Below are 10,595 nucleotides of genomic sequence, written 5' to 3'. Positions count from 1 at the left end.
CCGAATGGCCATCAGCATCATCCATGCCGCCAGACCGGACCCCTGAAATGTCACATGAAAATGATCAGTGGAGCAGAATCGAGATTGACTAGACTCATAGAACACGAGCAACTTGACAGTTAGTTTGACAGTAAATCGGTAATGGTGATAAACTTTTCACCCTCTAGAAACGCCAGAACAGTCAATTGGGGTAGAATAAGAACCACAGCTACGACAAGCTTAGCATTGATCTATAGGGGAAAAGTGCTCCCAGTTCTTTTAATGCATTCGTGTTTAGCTCATATCATTTCTTTTTCCAGAAATCCCTTAGAGCAACTACAAAATTTGTTTGTACATTACATGATTATTACACAAGTATGCAATCCGAAATCTCCCAATCAAATAACAAAATAGAACAGCTATGATCTCCTGTCTGACTTGTAATCACTTGTCCTCCTTTCTTCAGCTTCTTTTCTCTTCTGTTGCCTGAAAATAAATAAGAGAACCATGTTACAATTGACACAATGCCCAGAAAGATAACGAAAATGGATATTATTAAAGGTTGCTGCAATCTAACTTGATACAAGTCGTTCTTATAAACTATGCAGTTCAAGTAAACAAATCCACATGTAGTTATCATGGTTCAGACTTGAATAATTGCATGAAACCACAACTTCAGGGTCCCCCTTAGCAATTTACCACAGCTATAGGACTTCTTTTCACAAAACACAACTTCTGAACTAATCTTTATAAGTAAGCCAAACCGGCCAATTCCATGTTGAAAAAGAAAACGTGACATGATGGGTCCACTTGCCAGCGCTTTGTGTGGACGCTCGCATGGGATATGCTGAAGTGGATGTGGGAACCACAGGCCAGCCTCTCATCTCCCTCTTCCCCTTGCGTGCTTCCTCCTATCATCTTTTTATCCAGGCTCTAGCAAAGCCAAGTCGTGACGAAAAACATGGCGAGATGGTGTGCCAGCAGTTGGTGTGGTGTCTGCAGACTAGGTCCCCAGTGTACATGAGCAGCAGGGCATATAACAACAGAAGACAATGAAGTAGGAGCCGCCGAGTAGGTTTGTGCCTCCCGTGCGTATGTGCACGACACAGAGCAGCCCACCTCACAATCAGGCCACCAGCCACCACTACCGACACACGCCACGTCACCACCGTGCCGTTCTGCTCTCTGTTGCAATTGTGCCGCCACCATCATCAGATCGGGCCAGTGGCCGGCTGCAGCAGCAAACTGAACCTGCGGAGGAGGCAGCAAAGGGACTGGTGACGGGAATCGCACTCAAGATCAAGCGGTGGCGCTGGGTCAAGGTTGTCCTCCGTCTCCAAGTCCCACTCTGGAAGCTCGGATGATTGTCGAAAGGAGGCCGGGGAGGTGGGGGTGGTTGTGGATGGGCGGCGGACTCAAACACGGCAGACGTCGGAGAACAAGTCTGTGGCAACAAGACAACAGATCAGAGAAAGAGAGGTGGAGCTCCAAGGAGCTTGAGGTTGGAGGAAAGGAGAGAGGTCATCGAGCAGACAGGGGTTCAGCCTTGGGAGGGAGAGACAAGAGAGAAGGCTTGCAGGTAGGCCCCATGTCACCTATATTATACATGTGGCCATCCATGTTAGCACAGACGGGTGGACTCGTCTTATCAGGTTTGCTCTCAAACATCCGAAAAACAGCTGATTTGGGTCATCCGTGAAAGTTCAGACTACAAGTTGTGGTTCTGTGAAAAAAGGTCCAAAAATTCTGGTGAACTGTAAAAGGAATACCTAAAGTTGTGGTTGTGTAATTAACTCTAAAAAATAAGCTGAACACTTCATTGTCGCATTAATAACGTCCATTAAATAATCTAAGTTATCAATTTCAACATCAAGTTCAACTTGGTACCATTACAATTATGCTACAACAGCGTGGAGTAGGCAGATTTCATCAGGAAAAAAAACGAGCATGTAAAAGCACACAGGGCTACAGCTATGAACATTTCCATTGGTTAATCTGATTGGTAAGCATATTTTGATCAGCAGCAACAGACAAACAAAAATATGACTACATTAAGGAACAACATGTGCTATAACGGATTATGAAGGAAATAATTGTGTGGAAAGAAGAGAACTCACGCAAAAGCAGCATATCCACCAGCAACAGCATTTTCAGAAGTCAAAAGTGTGGCAGATCCACTGGCTGCTGACCGACTGTCAAGTCCACTAGCAGCTGCAGGGTTCTTAGTATCACCATCAACCTAGCCAATAACAGAAAACAGAAGCCGGTCATAAAAATGTTGATTCCAAAAGAAGGTAAATGCATTGAGCGAGGGAATTAGAAACCTTATCCCATTTTGACTTTTTGTTTGGCCTAGCCTCTTTCTGTACAGTATCTGCCGATGCCGGAACCGATACACCAGCTACAGCTGCTGCTGATATGGCGGCTGCAAAACATACAGATGTGAATCAGAAATACAAGATTGCCTGAAGGTAATAGTTTGTCAAAATAAAGCACGCACACTTCTTTTTTCTCGCAAGAAAAAATGCAAATGTACCTGAAATCTTCGCTATTGATGGATTGATTGGAGGTTGTACTCCAGAACTAGTAAAATCAATTCTTGGATTTCTTTTCTTCTCCTGTTCCTTCCTCTCAAGTTCACGCTTCATATCAGCTTCTGTAGACAAATTGGCGGCAGATACAAGATCGTGATTGGACTATACTTCCTTAGATAAGACCAAAGCATAAAGAACTGAAAGATTCACTGTCAACAAATGCGCACACACGGGTTGTAAGGATAGTTCACCAACAACCAGGATAGAAGGTGGTGAGTGGGAGATGTTTGGTAAAAAAAATTGAGATAAATCTGAAACTAAATAAAATGTTAGAAAAGAATACAGACAGAAAACAAATGAAGAACAAGCATGGATTAGCCGTAGTAGAACACCTGGTGTTACGACTAGAATATGCACTTAAGGACTTAGCACTAGGTGTATAACCCATCTGGAAGAGGAGGGAAAGGTATGAGAGTTCAGAAGGACGGGTACAGCGGGAAAAGGTACAAGAGTTCAGAAGGTCGAGGGCAGCATCCGGGAAGAGGGATCTCTTATTGCTTGAGAAACAAAAGATACGAGGCCGACTGGCATTGTCTTCAAACTCAAGGAAAGGACAGCTTGGACTCTTTCCAACGAGTTACTTCTAATCTCCTCTCAAGCCTACCATAACTTGAATCGGCTTGATCCTGGCCTACTCGTAACCTACGAGGCCGACTGGCATTGTCTTCAAACTCAAGGAAAGGACAGCTTGGACTCTTTCCAACGAGTTACTTCTAATCTCCTCTCAAGCCTACCATAACTTGAATCGGCTTGATCCTGGCCTACTCGTAACCTGCCATGACAGCCTCTTCTGAGTTTGTATGCTGCGCTGCAGCACTTTCACCAGGAATGTCTAAATAAACACCAGGAACATCTAAACAAACCGGGACCTGTATAACCAGCTGGTTCTTTTTCCCTGGCTAGCTCAGCGCCCGTGCGTTGGTACGGAACCACCAAAAAGCTGAGTTAGCCAAACAGCATGGGAGATATATGGACAAGCTTATGTGCAATTTGACCGTTGCATGGGTCTAGCGAGAAAAAAGAGAGTGAAATGGAAGGGGGGCACTTGCAGCCTTGCAGGCAGGGATGCGGCGAAGCAACTAAAACAACCATGGGAGTGTTGCAGGATTTGAATTTGAGACATTGATGGATGGGCATAGCAAAGAAGAGATACGGCCATGGTTTTGGGGTTCGGTCTGAAATTTTCAAAATACGGTTCCATAGAACCTGACCCCCTCAGCCTTGGGCAACCGGCTTGTCAACACCATGTCCGGTGGCTCACCAGCCTTCCATAGCATTTCTTGTGCAGCACTGGAGCGGATTGTACCGTCCGCAATGGCATACCGAACATGCGATGAAGGTTAACAGCACCTATCACGTGCATGGTGCAGGGGCATGCTCTCAGAGTACATCCAGACACACCCTTCTCTGCTGAATTGCTCCCAATCAAATAGCTGACTGAGGTTACCCTTACTCATTGCTGGCGTCACATGGATGGGTGTCTGCGCTCAGCAAGAACAGATGGAGTGTAAACGCATGGCGCTTAAGGTGGCACTGGCGGTGGACCTAACTGTCAGCGCTTGACAAAGGCAGCAATCATGAGGGTGGCTGGACAAAAGGAGGTGGTTCCAAGAAGATGCTTAGATGAATGAGGTAGACGTAGGTATGGTTGGAGAGGAAGGTCATGGTGGAAATGGCTCAAAGAGGGTGGTTGGACGAGGTGCAGGGTAGGTTAGGGAAGGGAAGTATGACATGGGAAGGCGGTATTGATCATAAAGTGGTGCACAGACCAGATGGGCACCACTGCAATCACCACTGAAGGGCAACGAGTTGGTGTGGTCAAGCTGCGGAGTTCTTGAGCTCAGTATAGACTGCATGTGGTGTGTTTTGGACTTATAAGCAGGAGTTTGGGTGGTGATTGATCAAATGCCATGATTCATCTTCCTTGTTTTAATTAATAGCTGATTGTTATTTAGTAATACAGGGTTTGATCTAGTTTCTAGTGTGAACTTATGATGATTAACAGGAGAACAAGGGCCCTGTTCTAGGTGAATATTGTTAGAACATGTAGTAGTTTGTTACCAGGGTCCAGGTACAAGCCCAAAAAAAGAAGCAGTGGCTTTGTATTGCTTATGCGACAAGTACATGGGGTTTTCTATATTTTATTATAACATAAAACAACACTCTCCAGACAGTTTCATGATTGTCCACAACTTCTTTGATCTTCAATAGCTAATCAAGCCCGGCATACTTAAAAGTTTGAGGCAACCTGGAGGGTCATGGGATTCGATATGCCTTACAAGCAAGTGCACACACTCAAAAATTAAAAGCAGTGTGCATGTTCCTTTGCAATCACATCCCAGATGGCCGCCATAGTGGAACTTCTATTGATTTCAACTACAATTGCATGACTAAATAGGTACTGGTATTATACATGAACATGGAAGCTACACTCAGATGTTCAATTATCTTTCAAAAAGGAAGGTGTGGCCCAAAAGAATGGCATATTGGATCAAACATGACTATAGCATACCTATCTCATCGTAGTAGTCACTTTTATCGTACCCATATGGATTGAAAACATCTTTACTGAAGCAGGTCCCTATCTGATCAATTTCTTGGTACCGCACAGCATGCTGCAAAAAGTCAGGATTTCTGTAGTCCTTTCTGTTACGCACTTCAGCATTAAAGCTCTTTCCAGACCTTTTGTATCCAAGGAACTTGTTTATCCTTTGCTGCAGGAAAACAGTGGAACATGAGTAACTACAGCCATATTTTCATGTAAAAACAAGAACAAGTGTGAAGGATGTAGACATGCATTCCAAGTGGTATGGGTATCACATGGAAAGCCGTCATACAACGATAAGTTTAAGTTAACATGAAAAAAGACCCACATGAGTGTACAAGAAATAATCAAAAGTTTAAGAAACCATAATCACAAATAGGCTGCCTGAACAATTTGGAGATCTATTTATGCATTAGAGAAAAGAAACGGAAAGTACAAAAAAAAGGTATCTCAGAAATATCGTATTGCAGGAAGTGGTGTGGAAATATATGAAACAGTTGCCAACAGAATATTTTCACCATTTCAGATTAAACAAATAATGACATTGCCAGAAGGGAGCTGTATGTTCTACATGAGAAATATGATGAATTTTTTTATGCTGAAAATAGTGTGGGAATAATAATTTGCTCGAAAGATAACCTGTAATGCTGTAGAACATTTTGTAGTCACAGGCGGAGGAAGGAAACGGCTCAATGGATCATCATTCTGAACATTGGTAGAAATATCAGAAGCTTCCTCCACCCTAGCATCTTCAGCTTCTGTTCCCGTTACATCCACTGGAACATCTGCCCTCATTTGGTTCTGCTCAGGTGCATCCAAATGCCGAGAAGTTTCTGATAGGACTTTTGGGGTGAGAATATGAACAGTGCCTGAGAGAACTCTTTCTTCAAGAATCCCTACAAGATAGGATAGAAATATAAAGCAGACTGGATATAAAATCGAAAGTGTAGATGTTGTAATGACTCCACAAAAAGGTGAAGACAGCCAGTAACTAAACTGAAAACACTTCTATAGATGGCAGAAATATGTACGCCAAGTGTTCCAACAATAAAAATAAAATAGAATGCATACTCCCTCCGTTTCTTTTTACTCCGCATATAAGATTTGGTCAAAGTCAAACTACACAAAGTTTGACCAAATTTATATTAAAAAAATATGAACATCTACAATACTAAAACTATATAGTATGAACATACGTTTCATGGTGCATCTGATAATATTGATTTCATATGGTGAATGTTTATATTTTTTTAATATAAAGTTAGTCAAACCCTACAAAGCTTGACTTTGACCAAACCTTATATGCGGACTAAAAAGAAACGGAGTACAATTTAGTGCACATGAAAAGAAGTGTAGCGGCTGTTATGATTTGATTTTGCACAAAAGGCGAACAATACCTTCAACTTAAAACACTTCTACACATGACAGAAATATGTACGTCAAGCAACACCAGAATTGAAATCCAACATAATATCAAGAATTCCCATTTGTTTACTGCATATCTGTTGGTATTAACTGGTGATCACAAATAACAAATTATCAAAGGAGTATATCGATTAAAAATGAAGTCCCTTACAAAAAAATTGTGACACCTCTGATGCAGTCTGCGGTCAAGGGCTCAAAGGGTGTATTTGGTTGTTGCCCAAGGTTGCCCTACCAGAAGATTGACTAGCCACAATTTTAGTTCATGTTTTGATTGCCCATAAATTGGCCAACATTGGCTAAAAAAATGAACTAGAGATGGGAAAGGAGCATTGGCATGCCAAAAAGTTGGCACTCATCCAGATAAAGACCAATATTTTAGTCATGGCCAAAAAAAAATGGTAATAAGGTACTATTTGGTCCCAATCCAAACAAACCCAAAGTGTTCCAAGTTTGAGTTAGCAAGCAAATGTACTCTGGACAAGATTAAAGAATCTACAAATCTGTTGCCGAGGTTATTAGTAGCCAAAAAATCAAATGCTAACACATGGAAATAAGAATATTTGTAGCATTCTCTATTTTCATGGTTCCAGCTATGTCTTTGCTCTTCTTCAGGTCATACTTGTCAACAAATATTCTGTATATAGAATAATAGAAATATTAACCACTTTCAGAACTTCCCAAGTCAAACATTTTGGCACAAGAAAAAAATCTACACGGTTTAGAGAATAATCTATGTCGCACGTCACCTATTTCATCTCATTTTGACACAAGTTAACGTTATCTTGCAGTTTCAGTGATTAGACTACTGTTAGATGATTTAAATACTTGTTTCTATGTTTGAGTTATTTCCATGCATGCAATATGCAGTTGTACTAGAGCATTACAAAAGAAACCATGTATTATAAATATTAGCAATGAAATGAGATATCAGGTACAAATCTGAAGCAGATAGCTCATCAGATATCAGTAGCTTTTATGGACTTTTGCCACAAATATTATAAAGTGTATTTGATATCTGGATCACATGTGTGTCATCTAAGAGTCTAACCCAGAAAGAAATTACACATTCAAAACACAAAAGGCTGTGTACTAACATGACTCTTCAGCGAACAAATTAAGCAAATATAACATAATCAAATGTTACAGTTTTTTATTTTAATTTACTCATCACTAAAGGAAGAGATTTCCATCTTACTGTCTTATGAATAAATGATAATACTCCATTCAGATTTCTAACCACAGCTAGTAGTGCTTCATGTTTTCTAGTGTGCCTTATCCATCTGACATTACTGGTACATTTCACCATATCTCTAATTCGTGTTTTTCTGATAGCATAAGATGTACACTTGAGGTAACCACAAGCACCAACACACATAGCAATCGGCAACATTGAACAAGTAAAACTCTATGTGTCACCAATTCATCAAACTAACCAGACACATTAATTTGCACTGGAGTGTAGGATTGCATACCGAACATAGCACAGAGTAACAATTATACAGCATGCTTACCCTCAGCATCCTGAGCATCCAAGCCCAAGCCGCCTATGCCACTCATGATCTCCCCGTCCTGCAACCAAACCGCAAGTAACAACGTCATCGTTAATTTAGAAAAGCAATAGAATACAGCAAAGGATTACTAATGACATGCTCCCCAAGCTCTACCTCCTGGTCAGGCGACATTGCCATCTCGTCATGCGCGTAGTCCACTATAGCAAGCGACCCGCGCCGTGGCGGGCGCGGTAGATCGGGCGGCGGGGCGGACAGCGGGGGACGAGATGGGGAGGGGGACGAAACCGCGAAAGGTAGGGGCGAACGGCGCGAGGGCAGCGGCGGAAGCGCCGGCGAGACCTGGGGGCTCGCTAGGGGTTTGCGGCTGGCCTGCTCCTCGGGGAGGGGAGGCGGCGAGTGCTCCGGCGAAGGGTTGGGGTTCGAGTTAGGGTTGGAGCTCTCACCTCCGGTTCGAGGTGACGTGGAGGGGGAGGTTGCCGCAGCGGGCGGCGGCGGGGAAGGAGGTCCGGGCTCGTCGGCGTCCTCTTCGTCGTCATCGTTGTACATGGAGAACAGCGCGGCTATGCCCTCGGTATCTGACGCCATGGCGATGAGGAGGGAGCGGAAGGAAGGGTCGAATTTGGGGGTGGATCGAAGGCTAGGGCGCGGGGAGGACGAAGGCGAAATATTGCAAATCTAGGAATTTGGGAGTTCAACTAGAAGACGATGGTCAGGCGGTGACGGCGCCAGGGCCCACCTTCCAACGTTGCAAATTCCCACGTGAATCTCCGCATAAAATCAATGATATAGAAATTAGATGTGCAATACTTATAACACATCTAGATGTGCTTTAGCAAAACTGAAATATAGTTAGCAACAAGGGCGAGAATGCTTCCGTGGTAAAAATATACCGGGTAATGTCCCCTGTGCCGCTCCCGCGAGCGGCCCGGGCGGAAACCCTAAACAGTAACGCCGCCACCCCCACCCACTCCCTTCCCTCCCTCGCCGCCGCCAGAGACGCCGCCGAGCAAAGCCCGTGCGCGCGTCGGCGGCGGCGGGGTTACCCCTTTCCCTCGAGGCACGCAGGCGACGCGGGACGCCCTTCCTCTTGGTGTCAGGCGACTCGGCGGCGCCGCGCGTTAGGCATGTGTCGGTGTGGGCCGGCGGTGTTGGATGGTGCGGGGCGCTGCCTTGGGATGGCGCGGCCTGGCATGGTCCGGCCGGATCTGGCGCCCACGGTCGGCGGTGCTCGGAGGTGTTGGTGTCGGGCGCTGCTCGGGAGAGGAGTGGCCTGGCGCGGGCCGGCGGGACGGTGGTGAGGCGCTTTCCTCCGGGAGCTGGCGGAGCAGGGGCTGGTGGTGCCGCGGTGACTCGCTCCCGGCAGTGGAAGGCTAGCGGTGGGTCGGTGGTGCTGGCTGGCGGCGCCCGGAGCGCGGATCTGGGGATCTCGGCCCGGATCTGGTGCTTCTTCGGCGCGCCCTTGGGGTGCTCACGGCAGGGAGTGCGGCGGTTGTCTCTGGATCGTTGTGTGGAGCATAGCAGGATGGAGGGGGTAGGTGGTGCACTGCCACTGGCGGTGGCGGCGGTGCAAGCGCAGGCATGGCGGCGGCGGCGGTGCGAGGCCTTGCTAGGTAGGGTCTTGGCGGGCAGCCGAACGCCCGCTGCTGCCGTGTGAGGCGTGCGGTGATGCCTCGGCGGTGTGGGTGCCGGAGTGCAGTCGGAGGTGCGGGTTGGTTCCATTCTGGTGGCAGACCCCTAGCGCAGGTGAAGGCCACCGTGGCGGAGCTAGCTTTGCACCGCTCGGTGGTTGATGCGGCTCCTAGTCGATGTTAAAGGTGATGGCTTTGGGTGTGTTCCCTCGGCAGTGAGGGGGCTTCGATGGCAAGGTGTTGCAGTGACGGCGGTGTGCGACATCTGTTCGGGACTGGCTTGGATCTTGGAGACGTGGAGATGTGCAGTGCTACGGATGAAAATCATGTTCGGTTGTGGCCGGACCGGTGTTGATGGCATCTGCGGGTGTCATTCACCTTCCTAGAGGCTTCGCCGAGTGCAACACCATCTTCCTCGCGACCTCGTATTGGCAGCTGTCTTCGGGGCGAAAGCCTTGATTCGTAGGATCAGCATGATGGCAACGTCCTTAAGGTTGTTACTCTGTTGGAAGCATTGTGCTGGGAGACTCGAGGTCCCGTGATGTGCTCCTCCGATGTTTACCGCTGCCCAGATCTTTCTCCTCCGACGCCATGTACGGTCGTCGCTGGCTAATCCAGGGAAGCTGGAGTTGTTGTTCTTCGGAGGTCTTCAGTGTCGGCCGAGACGCAACGAAGGGCTCAGTGTTGGGTAGGCTTTTTGTGTCGTAGTTGTTGTGGTTGTGTTTGGTTATCCTTGTATGAACCGGGTGTGGAGTTGGTCGCCTTCGTTGTTCGTAGCGAGCTGTTGACATTGTTGTATGTCTTATTTATCTTCTTCTATAAAGCTAAATTATGTACCTTCGAAAAAAATTGAAATAGTTCATCCCCTCTATCTAACTCTCTTGATATGTAGCCAAAAATAAAAGTTCTCAAA

The 10,595-nt window shown here is 45.9% G+C and overlaps 1 protein-coding gene across 3 annotated transcripts; it reads right to left on the bottom strand.

Moving 5' to 3' along the window:
• Positions 1-225: 225 nt before the first annotated feature.
• Positions 226-8,743, bottom strand: LOC123062116 (SAP30-binding protein). 3 transcript variants are annotated; one of them, XR_006429532.1, is made up of 8 exons: positions 8,208-8,743; positions 8,055-8,112; positions 5,758-6,014; positions 5,086-5,287; positions 2,516-2,635; positions 2,304-2,404; positions 2,097-2,222; positions 226-465 (listed from the first exon to the last, which is right to left on the bottom strand). XR_006429532.1 is itself a non-coding variant. In XM_044485463.1 (8 exons), exons 1-8 carry the CDS (start codon positions 8,637-8,639, stop codon positions 399-401), a joined length of 1,359 nt encoding a protein of 452 aa, XP_044341398.1. In that variant the 5' UTR covers positions 8,640-8,739; the 3' UTR covers positions 226-398. The 3 variants fall into 3 exon arrangements, 2 of the variants coding, with proteins under 2 accessions (XP_044341398.1, XP_044341399.1); XM_044485463.1 differs by having other exon boundaries at positions 2,097-2,218; positions 8,208-8,739; XM_044485464.1 differs by having other exon boundaries at positions 2,097-2,218; positions 8,498-8,730.
• Between the last annotated feature and the right edge of the window lie 1,852 nt (positions 8,744-10,595).

Source organism: Triticum aestivum, chromosome 3A (assembly GCF_018294505.1).
Source record: "Triticum aestivum cultivar Chinese Spring chromosome 3A, IWGSC CS RefSeq v2.1, whole genome shotgun sequence".
Lineage (NCBI taxonomy): Eukaryota > Viridiplantae > Streptophyta > Magnoliopsida > Poales > Poaceae > Triticum > Triticum aestivum.
This window is presented reverse-complemented; position numbering and strand designations above follow the sequence as displayed.

What these genes read in the sequence shown, in the direction of transcription:
- LOC123062116 (XM_044485463.1), bottom strand. Translation starts at nt 8,639, where the DNA reads ATGGCGTCAGATACCGAGGGCATAGCCGCGCTGTTCTCCATGTACAAC. An exon ending in GGATGCTCAGGATGCTGAGG is followed by an intron (nt 6,015 to 8,054) that starts GTAAGCATGCTG and finishes CCTATCTTGTAG; the next exon opens with GGATTCTTGAAGAAAGAGTT. An exon ending in AATGTTCTACAGCATTACAG is followed by an intron (nt 5,288 to 5,757) that starts GTTATCTTTCGA and finishes GTTTTCCTGCAG; the next exon opens with CAAAGGATAAACAAGTTCCT.